Genomic DNA, 17,868 nt, shown 5'->3' with positions numbered 1-17,868 from the left:
GAAGCTTTCTCAGCCAGGAAAACCACCAGGCCGAGAAAAGGTTAAAATCTTTCTGCCTATGACTTTTGTGCTTCATTTTTCTGTTTCCAGTCAAAGTTGCCCATTTTTTTCAAACAGTAGATTCTGGATATCCATATTCCATACAGAAAATTGGTTGCTTGTGGAGAGCAAGAAAGGTACTTTTCTGAATATCTACCTGACAAAATGCAATTACATAATATATTACAGCTTCTTTCCCTGTTTTACCAGCCATTTTTGAAAGACAAGACTCCATACAGGACATGGAATACCTATGGTTTAATGCATTATGGCAAAATATGTGTTGCATATAATTCCTTTAAGGTTCTGTATTTATTTCTTATTATGCCATATTATTGGCTTAAACTCAATTCACCAGCTCTTAAATCCTATTTTCAACAGGTCAGAGTCAGGAAAAGTGACCATTACTCAGCATTTGTAAAACACATGTAATAATGCATAGAAAAGACCTGGAGAGAACCAACCTGAGGATCCGAGAATACTTGCTGCATATTGTTGATTGGGCCGTATGGAACACCACTACCTTCAAAGAGCTGCAACCATTCCATCGTTGCTTTTTCTGAAAACCTAAGAGCAAATGAGAAGCATGTGGTTTCAACTCCGTGCTTTTAGAGTCCAAAAAATGTAGAGCATGTCTCTTTCTCTCTCTCACAGCTTCCATACTCTTCCCCCCAATTTCTTCCCAGGCAGTGAATAACATAACAAAAATGTACTACACGTGTTCTTCCAAAATGCAAAATTCAAAGACAGAGGGGAAAGAACATAGCTGAACTGATTTCTATTCCTATCTGATCATCTGAAGCAATCCAGCAATGATTTAAAGATAAATTTATCAGTTTCAAATAAGGATCAATGGGTTTCCTCCAGTCCTTAATTACACCAGTGTGCTTCACATTTGTTTTCTTTTATGTACATACTTAAAACCAAAAGAATAGATATAATGTGGGTATGAGTCTAACATGTGACACTGCTCACTAAAAGCTGATGTAAAGCACCACAGTGCTCCACTACATCCAAAACATACGTCAGGATTAACAGCCACATTTTTTGGTCAGATAACAGCACTGATTACATATTTATTTGTTGTATGATTGTATAACCTATCCTAAGGACATCTCATTCACCATATATCCACTGTGTCTACGCTCGTGAACACAGAGCTCCATGTCCTTGTATCACACACAAAAAATCTCAGCTTCTTTCTAAGCGTTCAATTCTATAACTGGTAGCACCGGTCTCTTTCCCCTCTTTTGTTAGATACTTTTTCTTTCCTCAACTACTCAGTAGTTCCATACATGAAGAAAACACACTCTTGAAGCAATACCAGTCACTAAGAGACAGCATTTTCCACAGCTGTCTGGGATTCTAAATCAAAGGTGAACTTACTTGGAGACTGTATCTTGAATTCCATTAAGGGAAATAACACAGAGGTCTACCACATGATTAGAAAGGAAAGATCTACTTCATGAGATGCACAACACCGATAAGAAATCAGTTGTGATTTAAAGACCTGATGGAAATGAAATCAATAGAAACCTTGATAAGGGACACTCAGTTACTGGTATTCTGTAGCTCACCAGTTCAGAGTTCCCTAAGTGTTATCCAAAACTACGTCAGTCACCTTTGTTTCTAGCACATTATGATGCAAAAAAACCCTTCCAAGTTTCTACAGAAAGTTAACAGAGGCAAAGCCCAAAAACCCCTAAATCAGTATAAAGTCAAACTTTGTAAACTTATTTTTATACACAGATTTATATAGCGACTGGCTGCAATGGAGTTCATGACACTTTCAGACTGAAGAAAAAAAAAAAAAAAACAAAAACAAACTAGTGATGCTGACAAGTTACATTTATATTAAGTATATGGCATAGGTATGGATTCAAGCTTCACAGTTAATGTCTTTCTCCCTATGCAGGAATAACTTCCCCAAGCTTTGAGGTAATAAATCCTGATACGAAATGCATTTTGCACTCTAAATGAATAGGAAAATGCACAAGTTTCGCACTGCTCCTCCTCAGAAATAGGAGCTTTGCTCCTGCTGATTGCACGTGAAGTTAACAAATAACATTAGTAGAAATGGAAGGAGAAATAAAACAGAAAAATCACAACAAAAGGCTTTAAAAGTGCAAAATGTATTATAAAATGAAGCATCACTTCTGAAGAAAACAGATATAAGATTATTGCATTGTTCAGTTATACACTTCATTGAATATTACAGTTATTTCATGGTAAATATGTAGTCAGCCATAAAGATAATGCCACTCTCTGACACATCTAGAGTCTAATTTAGTATTCTATTGCTGACCATACTTAGAACCAGGTACATTACAGGAATCTGGAGAAAAAAGGTAACTATAGAGGGGTAGATAATCTTCCTTCCTCAGCAACTACAGCCATTAGTTGCAAAGTATGATTTTAATCTAAAATATAATTTTAAAGTTTCCCTTCAGTACCTTCTGTTTGGCCACGATTCTCATAATACATATATTCGTGTTATTCATAGACTTCTATTACTAAGGTTTGGGGCTCGAACTACTGCACAGTGTAAATACGATTCACACAAAAACTGTTTCACATCAGTTATTGGTGCTATTTATACAAAACTGTGCTGTTCCCTGCTAGCAACTGAGACAGTTCCCTCCTGAGATGCTTCATAATTCACGGCTCACTAACTCCCTTTTTATAAATTAAAGGCTTTTTTTCAGCTACCACTTTTTCTGACACCTGAACCTGCACTACTATCTAATTTCTAACAAAAGGCAGCACATCTACAAGACAACGCTTGGAGTCGGCATCATAATCATGGTGCTGAAGACTGTTGCTAAGAAATTATTGTAATTCTTAGTATTTGTATCATCGCTCCCTTGATCTACTAGTAATGAATAAGCTCTAATATGTTATGTTCCTTGTACTTCTTTTGAAGAAAGAGTTTATAAATATCCTCCTAAGTTTAAAAAAGCAAACACCTTTTGGATTTAAAGGCTAGTCTGAAAATGAAGTGTTTTCAACTGGAGGGCCAATTATCAACATCTGCATAATCAGTATGCTACTTCCTGATGTCATGGTAAATCTGAATAATTTTCAAGACATTCCTTTTTAGTAACATTATTATGAGTGATTCAATATACAGTGATGCAAGTGCATGTTTTGCAAAATTTCTATAGGGTGTATGAATTTCTTCAATTTTAGCTTCTGCTTAGATTTTTCCTTCCTATGTAACAAAAAAAATTACCACACTTTTGTAGAAAACAAGTGATGTTCTGTTTTAAACAATACTTGTTTTGAATGGACCTAACAATTCTCTTAATTACTTATTAATTTATTTATCGGTGGTTGGAGAGAATTCTTAAAAGCTTGATACTCCATCAAAGATGTAAAACCCACATTCTATCACTCTCAGAGGACAGAGACAGCATTTTCTCTTGAAATTGAAACTCTTGACCTAAATCTGATGTAGTACAGCTTCCTTTATTTGTGGTAAAAAGATGCTGTTAAGCAGTGGTTTGTTAAACGAATCATTCAAAAACAAACAAACAAAAAAAAAAAAAAAAAAAACCAAACAAAAACTAGAACATCACCACTGCCAATAAATGCCTATTATTCAGATTTTGAGAGCAAGAGCATGCAACTATTTGATTTATTCAGTTGTGGTTTATACATTGAAATAACTGTTGTACAGGTTTAAGGGAGAAATACTATTTCAAAATCTGATAAAATACAAGGTGCGGATAAAAAATGCCCAAGTTTACCACTCTGATAGCAACTGCACAAACTTTGAATTTTTATTCTTTTTTTACTAACCTGTATGTATCATTCCCTCCATATAAATATAATTTTTATAACTTACACAAATACCATAGATTTTCCTTATAGCAAAGGGCTGATGTTTAGGTTGCTAGGTATTAGTTGATATCATGCTCAGCCCTCCAAAATATCAAACAAACACCATCAATAAAAAATTCCAAGAGAAGTAAAAGACTGAAATTCTTTCCTGAAAATGAAAAAGCTCTATCAGCAGGAATCTACAAGGCCTGGCAGATCCTTTTCCTTTAACACTTGTTTTAGAACTTTTTTCTATTCTTCGATATTGTCTTTTATAAATATCCTACTTAGTATATAATTCCCTTTTCTTAACTGAAAAATTTACAATGTTATCTGCTGTCTTTCAGTGGAAATAAAGTAACTTTTACATACATATAGAAATAACATCACTGATGGAAATACATACAAGGCTAAACAATGGTCTATCTTCCAAACTTAAGCTAGTAAAAACACATCCAAGACTGTACAGCATCAGAACTCTGAAGCACAACACTTGCAAGTGAATCTTTATCTGTTCATGGAACCTCAGTGATACTCAGTGACTGCAGGAGAGCTCAACCATGTGATTCACACTACAACTTCATATGTTTCCAGATGAGTCACTTTTCCCTCTAAAGTGTTTCATCTGCTATAGATATAATCACATAAATGCCATTTAAATTATCTATTATTTATTTTTAGAATCATTTTAAATCTGTAGCTTAGCTTTCTCCAATTATTAGCAGTATTTTAGAGGTTCAAAAGAATTTTTCACTGTACTAGTCTGTGGTATGCAGGCTTGAATGCAGGCTCTTTCTGAAAACACCTCTGAAAAAAGGATACATACCTCAGTGGAGAACAAACCCATTGCTAGGGCCTTTACTGCAAAGGCTGTACTAAAGCTTACTTCACTGAAAGAGGTAGTAGTCTCCATGATGTCTTGTTTGCATTTTAAACAGTACTCTAAGCCTCCTCTGCATTGAATTACACAGCACCCATGAAGCTACTGAAGTTGCAATATTGAAATGAGGCATGAGATTCTGAAACATTTAACTTTAAAGATATTTCATGCTTAAAAATATTATTAGAATGGGAAGTGTAGCATGTCTGAACTAACTGAAATGTTATTTCATGGGAAGAATTCCAACTGAATATATTTTTTCTCAATTCGTAAATCTAGCAGGCACCATTAAATGAAAAACTCTAAATTTAAACTGGAGACTCAGTAAATTAATCAAAAAAAATTACAGCACAATGTAAGAAATAGCCTCCAAAAGTCCAAAAATTAAATATCAAATAAAAAGGGCTTACATCTTATTCCCTTACACAAACCACAAGTGCAGTTTTGCTTCTTAAAAAACAAGTCCTAAATTCCCTTCTGCTTTCTAACAAAGTCTAATTAAAAAAGAGAGAATGGATCATTAACTGCAAAAAAGAACTAGAGTGTCTGCTTGACTTGCACAAGTGGGATGAAATGGCTTTAATGAGTTAGAAACATACCCGAGTTCTATCAAAATGTACTAAGTTTCTCATCCTGTTAATTATTAACATAAACTTTCTTTTTTAGCAAATATTCTCTTTCAATGAAATAAAGACATCTAAAGCATGAATGAATCCACTTTGTGTGCATTCTTTACATGCATCCCATTTTCCATGTTCCTAGGAAACCTTCAATCATTGCTACATCCTATGTGGCAGGGCATCCACGTTTCTCTAATGGATAAAACCATCCTATTCCACACAAAGTAAGTTTAGAAGGACTACCGAAGCAAAATACTGCTCTATTCTATAGGAAGCTTATGGCAATTAATTTAGAGAAGTTGGACAGCTACCAAACACAGAGTGGAACAGCAACATCTAGGATTAGTAATAGCTTTTTACATGTGGTCAATCACAAAAACGTTCTCTGTTCTTGCTAAAGTCCACAATAGCATTCCTGTGCTTTCTAGCACAACCCAAGTTTGTATTATGGTTTTTGCATTGGTTTGTTCTATCAACAGTCTATTAACTTTCAAATAGCTACAATATTTTCTCTCTTCACTACTAATATTCTCTTCTATAGTACTTAACTCTGTAAAATAGTTTGTACAGTTTCTTACAGTAGCATCTATGGAAGACACTATATAAAGTAAAAGTCATAGAAAAAATTATTTAGAAAATTCAAATAGTGGATCATTATCCCCTAGTGTACGGTAAATACACAATGAGAGTTTTCAAAATTAATTGTATAGTATTTACTCAATAGTCTGCAAACATCTCTGTGTTAGTGTCTAACTAGTCTCCTCTTGGTCGGTAATCAATCACTCAGCAAACCACAACAGACCCTTAAAGTCTTTGGGATCAACATGACTGTACTGACATGTTTTGCTGATGGATACGTCAACTACTTTAAAAGATGTCACATATAGTGGATTGTAAGTGTACTACTTAAAGTATAGTCTAGATATTTGTAGGTACCACAAATCCACCCTGAAACTTCTTTTATATTTCTGCATGCTACAAACATTGTTACCAGTTTAATAGAACTATTAATAAACCTTCACCTTAATGTGCAGAATTTGTGCTAGAGAAGAATGGATATTCATGTTCCTTTATGAAGCCCTGCATGCTATTCTAAAACCTATATTATTTTTTAAGGATTAGCATGCCAAAGAGAGGGAAACATGTCCATATTGTAAAATGTGTTTCTTATGGCATGTTCCAGAACTAGTTCTTTCTTTCTGGATTCAATGTTAGACTACACACATCAGAAATGTGCTCCTTTTCCCAAGCAAGCAAAAGGACTGCAACTTCTGTAGTTATGACAAAGGAAGTGCAAGTTAACTGAAAACCACCTAGGCAAACACACATCAGTAAAAGCACATTGAAAGTAATAGAAAGCTATATTGATTGTGTTGCTGTTCTTCTTTTAACTACTCAAAGGGAGCAAAGAGGTAACAAGGTCAGGTCAAAAAGCTCATTCAAAAATCAGTCAAAAGATCTCCCTTGATTTCAGCAGCCTAGTATGTCATCAGTAAAAAAGATAGCAAGTTCCTTTTCAGGAAGGATCTTGAACTTCATACATATATGTATGAAAATGCCTAGAGGTTTATCAAATGGTGATAAAAGAACACAGAAAATACACACTAGCTTACCCAGTCCAAAAATCAGATGACTGAGATATTTTGGATCTCTCTCAGTTGCACACATAGAAGTCAGCATAAAACTAATAACAATTTAAACCAAAGCATTTTAATACAAATTGGCAGTTTGGTAGCTGATGCCCACACAGCTCAACCATTTACGAACTGATGATGAGGTAGATGACTGGGGAAAGTAAACCTTACCAGCTGTACCACATTGAAGTCAATTATCTTTCAAACTTCAGATACCTGTCTTGCTGAAGCAGTAAACAACCAGTTGCTCATTCCTGTTATGTTATCAACAGTGACTTCAGTCTGCGAGGCTGTTCATTTACAAAAAGAAATGGTGAGGATGGGGAAGGAGATTTACAGAGACTGGGTGTGTCTCAACAAACATGAATTTTACAGTGCTACTCATCAGGCCAATTAAACATTTTACAATACACTTCCCCCTTTAGGTGCCCTCCTCTTCTGTTACTAGGTGGAAACAATTGAGCAACGATCTCATTAACTGAGGATCAGGTTCTTCTGTGCTTCCTTCCTGCTCATTCCTTCTCCCCTCACACTTATATACGCAACATGCAGCTGTGGCATGCAGTCAAGAATAAGGGCTTTAAGATATAAGTGCTAGGAATAGAAGTTCAACTCTGAATTGTTTCCAGCCCTAACACTTCTGATTTTAAGTCTACAATAATTTAGCTATAGCTGCAGGAGCACTAATTACGATGAATTTATGTATTCTTCATTACGTGAGCTGCTTAACTTTAAAGGCTGAGGGCATGTCTACTATTCCCCTTCCCCTTGCTCTCATACAACCCCACATGCTCTGTTATGTTTACAGGGTAATTTCCTGAAGTACCTTGGAGTACACATTTAGCTGCACAGTCTTAAAATGTGTCTACATTACTGAGGTGCAGGGTAGGATTAATGTTCAACTTCTGGAGTAATTTGAAAAAGGAGGTCAACAGATTAAGCCCCCTTCCTCAAAGCAGCTTCTCTTAAAACTGGCATTATAACAGCTTTTGCACAGATGCATCTCAAATGTCATGCATATACTATATATTTATGTCTGGACACATGTATGCATATATACATGCATGCCTGTACATATACACATGCAAAATAATCCACATTGTGCCTGGTATGATTGCATTCCAAAGGAAGCAAAGGTAAAAGTGGAAGGGGGTGGGCTGACAGAGCAACAATTAAAACTTGGTTCTCTTGGATAGATGTACATCTGACTTACAAACCAGAGGTTTCCACTGGAAACATAAAAACCAGAGTGCTCTGTAGTCTGTCAGTTCTCACATGAGCTGGGAGTCTCAGGGGCCTCTGTAGTAGCCATTGAACCTGACCTCCACCCAGGTAGGGTCATTTTAAACCTGACTCTTGGAACACACCCAAGAAAGGAAGGCATTCAGAGGCAATTTGCTTTTGTCAGAGTCCTGCTTTGTTGTCATTTGGGGAAAACGTAACCTAAATAAAGGGGAAGATACAGAAGGCACAAAAAATTCCTTTTTTGTACAGCAAACATAGCGGATATGCAAGTGTCAGCAGTGGGAGGAGAAAGAGGAAGTAAGAAGCTGGGGGAGCAGGAAGAAGTGAAGGAAGATGATGGGGACAGGAAAAAAAGAGCATAGCAGGAGGAGGACCAGAGATAGGCAAGGGACACTACCACCTGTAGCAAAGCAAGTACAAAATACCCATAGGCCTTTATTCTTCTTTCCCACGAATATGGTATGACCCAGTGGTCTTTGCAGCATTGTACTCATTTCCCCATAGAAGACAGAACTGAAAAACATTCCCTCTCTCAAGACGTCTGGGACTGTTTTCTCTAATTCCCTTCGCTTGCCCCAGTGTGAGAGCTGGGTCTCTCAGAAGCAGCATACCACCCCAGAGTGGTCTGCCTTCCAGTCCCTTTTATTGAGATCTCTCAACCTCTGTGGATAAATGAATTTATCCCCCCCTACCTGCTCTCCCCCTCTCTCTTTCATGTGTACCCTACAGAGGGAGTTGAGATGTTGTAAGCAGACAGCAACCTGGGATGAAGAGGTAAGGACAGATGCACTTCACTCTTCATTTCTGTCAGGGAAGAGAGAGGATGAGAATATTCTTCCTGAAATGAATGGAGCAATTCACACTTCTTAGAGCTGTTGTTTCAAGCTACATTTATGTCCATATTCATCTCCATCTTGTATTTTCACTCAGCTCAGGACATCCCACTGTGATGAATAGGTCATTTCACACCTTTCTGAAAAGTCTTCTGTTTAAAGGTCAACTACTTCTAAGTGCTATATAATCCTCATGCTTATCTAACTGCCTTGAAATCTGGCATGGTTACTGCAAGTGGTGAGCAGAATTTTTGATCTAAATTAGAGGTCATTTGAGTCAAGCATTCCCAAGATACAGCCTTTTTTTAAAAAAACAGCATTCCTTAACATCGACCAATTGTACCAATGTTTCCTTTGTGCACACAACTAGAATAAAACTGTGGCCAAAGAGTCTCAGTTGCTTAACAATTACCCTAGCAAATGAAAGGCATCAACTGTCTCCTTGGTATTCAGACTTCAGATGTTTTTAAAAATTTCAGCTCCACACATGCAGCAAATTAAATGCTGAAGACTTCAGGGAGTTCCTGACCCTTTGAGTAGGTCTGAACATCTCTTTCTGTTCCTAAGTAAAACCTAGGAAATCCTTTTCCTTAAGAGGAGGAAGTTAAGAGTACTTACTAAGTGCTCAGAAGTTAGGCATGAACTGCAGTTAGTCCATTTTGAAAATTAAGAAAAATAGGAAAAGAAAAGGTAAGTCATACCTCTGGAAAAAGTTCAAAAGAGAGAGGAGGAAGGAGACAGTTTAGATAGGCCAGTGAAGGCCTACTCTAGGTTCTGGTGGCACCTCAGTTCAATAAGATTATAACAGCATCAACAGCTTGGAAAAAAGGTATGCATATATCTACTGTGCAACAGCAGTGACATAAGCAAGCAACTGCAGAGTACCAACTACCTGCCATACAAACGGTGCTTAAAATACCAATGACTTAATGGAATAGGAAGGATGCATAAACTGAAAATGGCAGCAAAAGAGGTTGTAGGAAAGGGAAGGAAACACAACTATATGTTTCCTCTCATGTACTTCTAGTCACCATAACTACTGTTGAGATGCTGAGGCATAGACCATATCCATGAATCTTTTCACAGGCCTTATCAGCAGCAGCATTTTTAAAGGATTCCACTACAGAACCATAATTCCCATTTATGTTTCCAAGCATGTAAAAAAGAGAAGGAACGTTTAAGAATCACCAGATTCCTATACATAGATGCAAATTTTTACCTGCTTTTTAACGCTCAGCCTGGCACAGGCAAACAAATTTGCTGACTTTTTCCATTGAAACATCACTGGAAAAAAGCTGCTCTGCTTCAAGTTGTATGCAACCTGCCTGGCACAGCATCAAAATGAGACACAGATGATGGCCTGACTAAATTCTTAAGTCTAAAGGACTTTCATGTTCCTTTTTGCTTTCCACCAAACTAAGGAGGGGCTCATCTCAAGAAAAGTGACTGTAGTAGAACTCATGTCAAGAAAATCACAACTCCTCTGAGCTGCTCCAGCTCATGTCTCCACAAATTCATTTTCAGGTAGATAGCAGTGTAAATATAGTGAGAGAATGGGAGGGTCTGCAGGTGTTTCTATCCAACTAATGCACCTTAGCTTTATATTTTCCATGTGCTGGAAGCTGTAATACTATCAAGCAAGCAGGGATATACTTAAGATATTTTGCAGTGAAATTCTGCCATTACTTTTTGTCATTTCCCTTCATTTCTCAAGGGTTGACATCATTCAGCACTGAGAAACTATTCATTTAATTCTCTAAGTAACTTCAAAAATGAACCACATATAATTTTACAAACAAGCGTGCATTAGTGAATAAAAGCAAAATTACCATGGAATGCATATGGAAACATATTCAACCGCCACTAGAATGCCAAAGGTGTTTGTTATAGTCAGTGTTTTACAACTGAATGCCAGATGAATTCACAATAATATGACATAACAAAAAACTATTGGAAACATCTACTCCAAAAGTGTGTATACAGCCACATACTCGCATATAAATTAAACAGAAATTCAGCCCAAATGGTGCTAATAAAACAGAACATAAACTCTGACAAAAAAGACATAAAGCAGTAATTGAAAGAGCAATGAGGTAATCTGATGAACTAATAGCTACAGATATAAAAACAAATTAGAATTCTGGCAATTCATTGAAAGAACAACTGTTCCTTGAACTTTATCTTCTTACTCAGTTATTGCCCATAAAAAAGCCCCTATGTTCAAAATTAACCACAAGCAACAAGCTATTAAGTAATTGATCTGTGGATGGCAAAACAGCATCTCATAAGGTACCAAAGTACATCAAATAAATGCCACATTAAATTAAATGAACTCCAAGTAATAAGTCAACTTTGAAACTAAGATTAAGTGTCAAGAACGTAAGAGCTCAAAAGTAGGTCAAAAAACAATTATTCCCTTTCAAGAGTTTAAAACCTATAGGACAAGTCGGTTCATCTGTGCTATCACAATACATTTGTTAGAGGAAGGCAACTAAAAGACAAGTTTCAAAAGTTCATCATGAACAATTGTACCATAATTATTTGAAAATGCAGTCACCTGGTACTTCATCAGAGGCAGGACACCTGAAAATGGACAGGTAAGACAGAGACAAAAGTGCAAGTGCCACAGGAAAAGGCAAAATCACTCTCTCTACAGTCTTTAATGCAAGGTGATTCTGATTCTCGATACAGAAAAGCGTGGGGTTGAGAGGAAGGGGAGGGGTGTGCTACTGAAACTCTTTTCTAAGATTGAATAAAAAGGGGAGGCATCTGACTTAATGCTCCCAAATAAAACCCCCAAAATTGCCTGAATTGTTACACCTTTGCGGACAAAGACTCATACAGGCCAAGTGTCAAAACAATAGTCTGACTTTTCTTGAATCATTGACAACGGTAGATATACTGCCTTTTGTGCTCATCCCCTGAAGTACAGAGTGCTGCTGAAGCCACTTTTGGGTAGCTTTACACAGATTAGGTTTTTTTCTTATGTTATATAAATTTACCATCCTCTCCATTAAACAGAAGAGCACTCCACAGAAATAAGGCCTTCTCAAACAGAATAAGGAAGATAACGAAGCTATTTTAATCTCTCAAATAAAGGGTTCCTAAGCTTCCACTTAAATAATTTTTAATTAAAGTATTTAGCAGGATGATTCCCACACAGAATACTAAGCACATATCCTTTTGATTTCACAGGGATTGATCCAGGGAGAATTTGGGGCACAGAGTACCACAACACAGAACCAGCAGTGAGGGAGTAGCATCAAGTGGAATTCCCTTGGATATAGCAACTCTCTGAAAATTTTAGAATCCCAGTCACAGCAAAAGCAAATGGTACTCCAAGAATTTTATTTCCAGGTGTTATATTAATCCAGGAAAGCAGAAAGTACTGGTTGTTCCACTAAAATTCAAGTTAATGGTTAAAAATAAGTTAAAATGGTTTCTGAAAACTTAGAGCTGCGGTCTGGCTTCTTGCTAATCTGCACTATAGTCTGTGTGCAAAAGGCACTATATTTAACATCAGTAAGTGATCTCAATACTTTTTTTAAAAAGTAAAGTAACTCAAAAGAGTGAAGGAAAATTTTCACATGATAAGAGATTCTTATACATGACTATTTGCATTAACAGATTAAATGTCATTTCTTCCCTTTTAATTAACTTACCGGGTTGACAATATGGTTGTAAGTTCTTTTCTGTTCTGGACTCTGAGCACATTAGTTTTGTATCTGGAATCCTTACTAATTTCGGGCAAATTCAGGACCTAAGTAAAAATAAAGGCAAGTAAGACACATGCTTGGCAGGAGAGATTTATATAGCTAAGAAAATTAATTACCAATTTAAGATAGCTTTCCAAAAATCCCCACTTCTCATTAATCTCTTACTATAGATTAGGAAATTAAGAAAGGATAATGCCTCCTGGTTAAGTACAGAGAAAGACAGAAATTAAACTGCAGATCCAATTCTTAGTTGACAGCTTTCACCATTAGCTAGGAGAAATTCTTATTGTAGAACACTAAAAAATTTCTAAGTTATTACTTAGGTTGGAGGTTGGAGAGATCTGTGGGATTATCCTGCACTAAGTTTTATGTCACAGAATAAGAAATATAACTGTACTTCATATGCTACACTGAGAAGAGCTATGTATAAGAATATTTCTGTCCACTACAGTAATTTCTGTCAAAAAGGAAAAAAAAAAAAGGGGGGGGGTCATTTTTCTATTGAAATGTCATAGTTTTTTCTTTATGATTTCTTCCAAAAGAATTAACAAAGAAAATTGGTAGTATAACCTCTATTAAAGGAGAAATAGAACTTCTATATGTAACTCCTACCTGTCACATTAGAAATTTAATCATCATGCAAAGACAACGTCAATTATACTGTAAAGGGAATTAAATGTGGAGAATGAGTCTTAGAATTTTGTAGAGGCACTTATGAGACAGAGTAGCTGTGTAGACAATCAATACTTACTATATAATTTATCTATTTATGCAACAATTTATTTATATAGAACACAAACAGAATTAGTTGTGTTTTCCAAATTTAAATAAAAAAATACCCCAATAACATCATCAGCTACTGAGGCAGAATAGAAGTTCACAAAGAAAGAGGCTGTTGCATATTCTTCACACGTGCAAGATCAATTTTTCCTATGATGAGTCATAATCATTCTTGACATGTCACATTTTTTTACAGGGCCACTTCCAAGACGGCTTACAAAAAACCCCGTACTGGCTCAAAGCTGACGACCCTATATCTCATCATCCTGTCTCTACTTGTGGCTGAGTGCTGATGCTTAGGAAGAGCTTAAGAACAGTGGTGAGACACTGGCACAGGCTGCCCAGAGAAGCTGTGGCTGCCCCCTCCCTGGCAGTGTTCAAGTCCAGGCTGGATGGGGCTTGGAGCAACCTGGTCTAGTGGAAGGTGTCCCTGCCCATGGCAGGGGGTTGGAACTAGGTGGTCTTTAAGGTCCCTTCTAACCCAAACCATTCTGTGATTTTATGATGAACAGGGCCAGTACATATGACACTTCCTTAATATTCATCCAAACTCCAGCCATCTTTAGATTAGGGCGTTTCTGAGTTGGAGCTGTTTTCTATGTATTTAGCGATCCTCAGCGGATTTTTATTTTACTAACATGTTCAGTCCATCCTTGAATCCATATGCCTAGGTACTACCACATGTAAGTGATACACAGATTGGTGTCAATCCCTTTGAGATTTGCCTCAAAACTAAAATTCTACTAATTCCTCTGAGATTGGTTCAGACCAAGGCTCCTCACTTTGCTGGAGTAAATAAGGAATACGGCTTCCCTTCCAAGTGAATAGCTGTTGATGTCATAAAACCATCAGCAAAACAGATATTCTTGCAACAGATATTTAAAGATATTCAAAACAGTCACCTTTGATGTAGTTGTCACCTAGAGTGACAAAACTAAGCATGGAAACCAAGGTATCAGTAAGCTGTATTAGAACAATGACCATGTATAACTTTTCTGCAGATTTTTATCTGCAAATTAACACAAAACATCAATCTAGCAATCTAGCATAGGAAGATGCTAGATTCACAGCATGTTTTCTTTTCCTTCTATGTTTACACAATCTAGTTTATAAAAATCACAACATATCATAATACGGCTTTAGAAAATGTTCTTCTTTTTGTATCTGAAAGTTTAACATTAATATTGGTACCCCCTTAGAATTAGCTCCTTTTTAATACTGCTATTTTGGAACTACAAATCACTGCTTTAGAGAAATCATGCAAGGTTTTTCAAAGTAAATGATAGTGAATACTTATTTATAAGAGCACAAAAAACCCAAGAAATTAATCAGAAAACTATGGTTCTGTTTGATGAGTTATATGAAAAATGATCATATGGAGTTTCTACTGTTTTAATTAATGTTACTGACTTCAGCTTTCACTTAATAGTCCATCTGTTGTAAAGCTGCATATCTATATATGTTCTTCTCAAATTTTTGTGACTAACAAATGCACATTTGAGAAGTTATTCATTAATGTGCCGTTCATCTTTCTGCATCACGTTGCCAATGTTATTTTCTTTATTTCACTGTGACCACCTGGAATGAAACTGCTGTTCTCTGTTTCTAGGCCTCCTTCAAGCTCTAAGATGCACATTCAGAGTTTCCGCTCTCTGCATTTTATCCCCCAACACTAGCAAACCTGTTTGTACTCTCCTTTGCTGCACACAGAAGCTCAGTCTTCTGAAGACTCTTGCTCAGTATTCCTATTTAGACCAAAGCAGCCACAGATCAGGATGTGCTTTTGTGAACCTTGACCACTATGAAATGCACTTCAGCCAACAGTGTTACAAAGTTTTTCTGCAATTATCCAAGTCCCCAAGCAAGCTACAGCCAGTTGTCTTGATTTTGAAAATATCACAGTGAATTATCCCAGTTTTTTCTTTCTGCTTGCCTGAAAAGATATGGTTGAAGCAGAATGTTTGCAATTGTTTACAGCTTGAGCCAGCTGTTACATCTCTAGAGTATGCGTCTTCAGGGCAACAGCTTCCATACAGCCTGTATTTTTAGCACCAACTCATCTCAGAAAGGTTCTCTAACAGCAATTCCGATGTTTGAATTAGTGCTTTCTGTATTTACTAAAAGTTCACTAGGGTGTTGCAGGCCTTCCTGTAATAAAGTCCTCTTCCTTTATTTGCTCTCCCCCTTCACGGTGCTTAAAGTTCCAAATCACCTTTGACTTAGCCCAGAGCATACCTCTAATGGTTTTCACAGCATTCCACTGACTTCCACATCACTCTCTTTCTGGACAATGCAACGGCCCAAATCCATACCTACAATAACTCAATAAGGTTAAAAGACCGTTCTTTTTAAAATCAAATATGATAACTGGTTTATAGAAAAATCTAACCACCATCCAAAACTTGAACTATTTTCTTCTGGTTTTTTTTTTTTTAATCCCTTTGAAACATGAGCAATCATAATTTTTCCATGTTTGGTACCTCCTACTTTCTATTCTAGAAATACCAGAACACCTTTATAAGGATGAAACAAAAATCCATCAGCCTGCAGACTAGCCCTACAGATTCTGAGGTAACACAAATTGTAGAAATCATTGCGTTTTCTTCTGGGGCACTGTTCTTACCGATTACAGAGGGAGTATGTAGCAATGGGTCACACCATAAGTCTCTTAGCTGAACCCTAAAGTGAGGTGAATGCATGGTCTGAATTTTTAGTGCCTTCTAGCTCACAGCATGGTGTCAGAACCTACTGAGCCGTATCTTCAGCTCTGAATTACTCAAGGATGGCAGGATGACCAGCATTCAGTACATAAGTCTTCATTTTGGGTGATAAAGCTATGTCCTGGGACTTTCTGGAAAGATTTCCCTTTGGAGACAATAAGTCTTTGATAAAACTGAGTTGTGGCAGGCAGACACTTATTCAGTCATCAGTCTTCGTTCACGTTAAGATAATAACCACATTGTAGTGGTTGGACACCTGTATGAAGAAAATCCACTGAGCGAACTTTGAAGAGGTTACTTATTGAGAGAGACAATTCAAGGAAGTGGAACCAGACCCTTCCAGATAGCAAGGTGGGGATGTGTACCCCAAATTGTACTGAGAATCACAACAGTACTCTCTTCTTACTACATATTCCAGTTATTAGTTGTGAACCTTCCTGGAAACGTGAAATGTCTGACATGAACAAACAGAGGAAAATAATGCTCAATTTCCTGAGTGTGATTAATTTAGGTTAAATATCCAAGTTCCCACAGAAGAACCACAACGGCAAGAAAAAGGTAGAACTCTCATTTTTATAAATACTGTCTAATGGTGTGTGCAAAACTTCTCTTGTCCCAGCTTACATGTTAACAGGGTCTTTTGTTTGGAATGTTGCTACACTTTATTTAGAACAATTTTTTCCATACAACAACTCCCTGTATTTTAAAATCTATTCACTCTCCAGGGAAAAGCAATTCCAGGTATAACAACAGGAAAAGAGTATGTGAAAAATCCAAAACTACCTTATGACTTTCCAAGCTACCTTCTGTGAAAAACAAAATCGCCAGCATCGTGTTCCTTCAGTTCACAAAAATGAAGATACCAGATTTTGAACACAGCAGCCCTGTTTGAAGACTTGCTCTTCAATGTCATATCTCTGCACCGTTCCAGTCAGCCCACAGTCCTGTAATTCTTTTCTAAGAAGTCCACAAGTTTCTCTGTGAGCACAGACCAGCACGTACTAGAGTTCAGAAGGACTACACACTCAGCTACTGATTGAAGTGGCACAAGAACCACCCATCCCCTAGCTTTGCTTTCTTAACAGCTGTGCATGCTATGTATTTTATGGAGAAAATGTGTCACATTTCTTCCTGAAAAAGGCTCCAGTGTAACTTCAATGACATTCACCATTCCAGAACTAGAAGACTGATAGCTTGTTCATTTTTTAGCTAATTAGCTTTGCAGCTGCACAGACTTCAAAACATGTTCGACACCCACAAGTTTGGCAATTGGGGTATTCCGAATACAAAGGCAAAGCACAGAACCCATATCAGTCCTCTAAACTACCAGCCAGAACCTCAGGGTTAAAATTTATACTTGCTACTTATTTTCACCAAAAAAAAAAAAAAAAAAAAAAGGCAAATTAAGAAGCAATCAGTCATTTTTTAAATAGAGTGGAAATTATTACACATTTCTGTACTGTTACCTAACAGACCATTACCTTGCACACAGTGACAAACTGCTGATCATTTCCAGCTCCCACCACGATGTAGCCATCCCTGGTCTTAAAAGCCTGGAAGAACAAAGATAGGCAACAAG

General features: G+C 36.9%; 1 protein-coding gene across 1 annotated transcript in view; it reads right to left on the bottom strand.

The window, feature by feature from the left end:
* SUGCT (succinyl-CoA:glutarate-CoA transferase) overlaps nucleotides 1-17,868 on the bottom strand; it is a 327,908-nt gene that overhangs the window by 191,462 nt on the left and 118,578 nt on the right. The window contains exons 10-12 of the mRNA XM_086468093.1: nucleotides 17,771-17,842; nucleotides 12,736-12,833; nucleotides 504-606 (exon numbers count right to left, since the gene is read on the bottom strand). Coding sequence (XP_086324219.1) covers nucleotides 504-606; nucleotides 12,736-12,833; nucleotides 17,771-17,842 — 273 coding nt within the window. The remainder of the gene's footprint in view (nucleotides 1-503; nucleotides 607-12,735; nucleotides 12,834-17,770; nucleotides 17,843-17,868) is intronic.

The sequence above is a fragment of the Leptosomus discolor genome, chromosome 7, assembly GCF_034619465.1.
Source record: "Leptosomus discolor isolate bLepDis1 chromosome 7, bLepDis1.hap2, whole genome shotgun sequence".
NCBI lineage: Eukaryota > Metazoa > Chordata > Aves > Leptosomiformes > Leptosomidae > Leptosomus > Leptosomus discolor.
The sequence above is the reverse complement of the archived record's forward strand: the minus strand, read 5'-3'. Positions and strand labels throughout refer to the sequence as shown.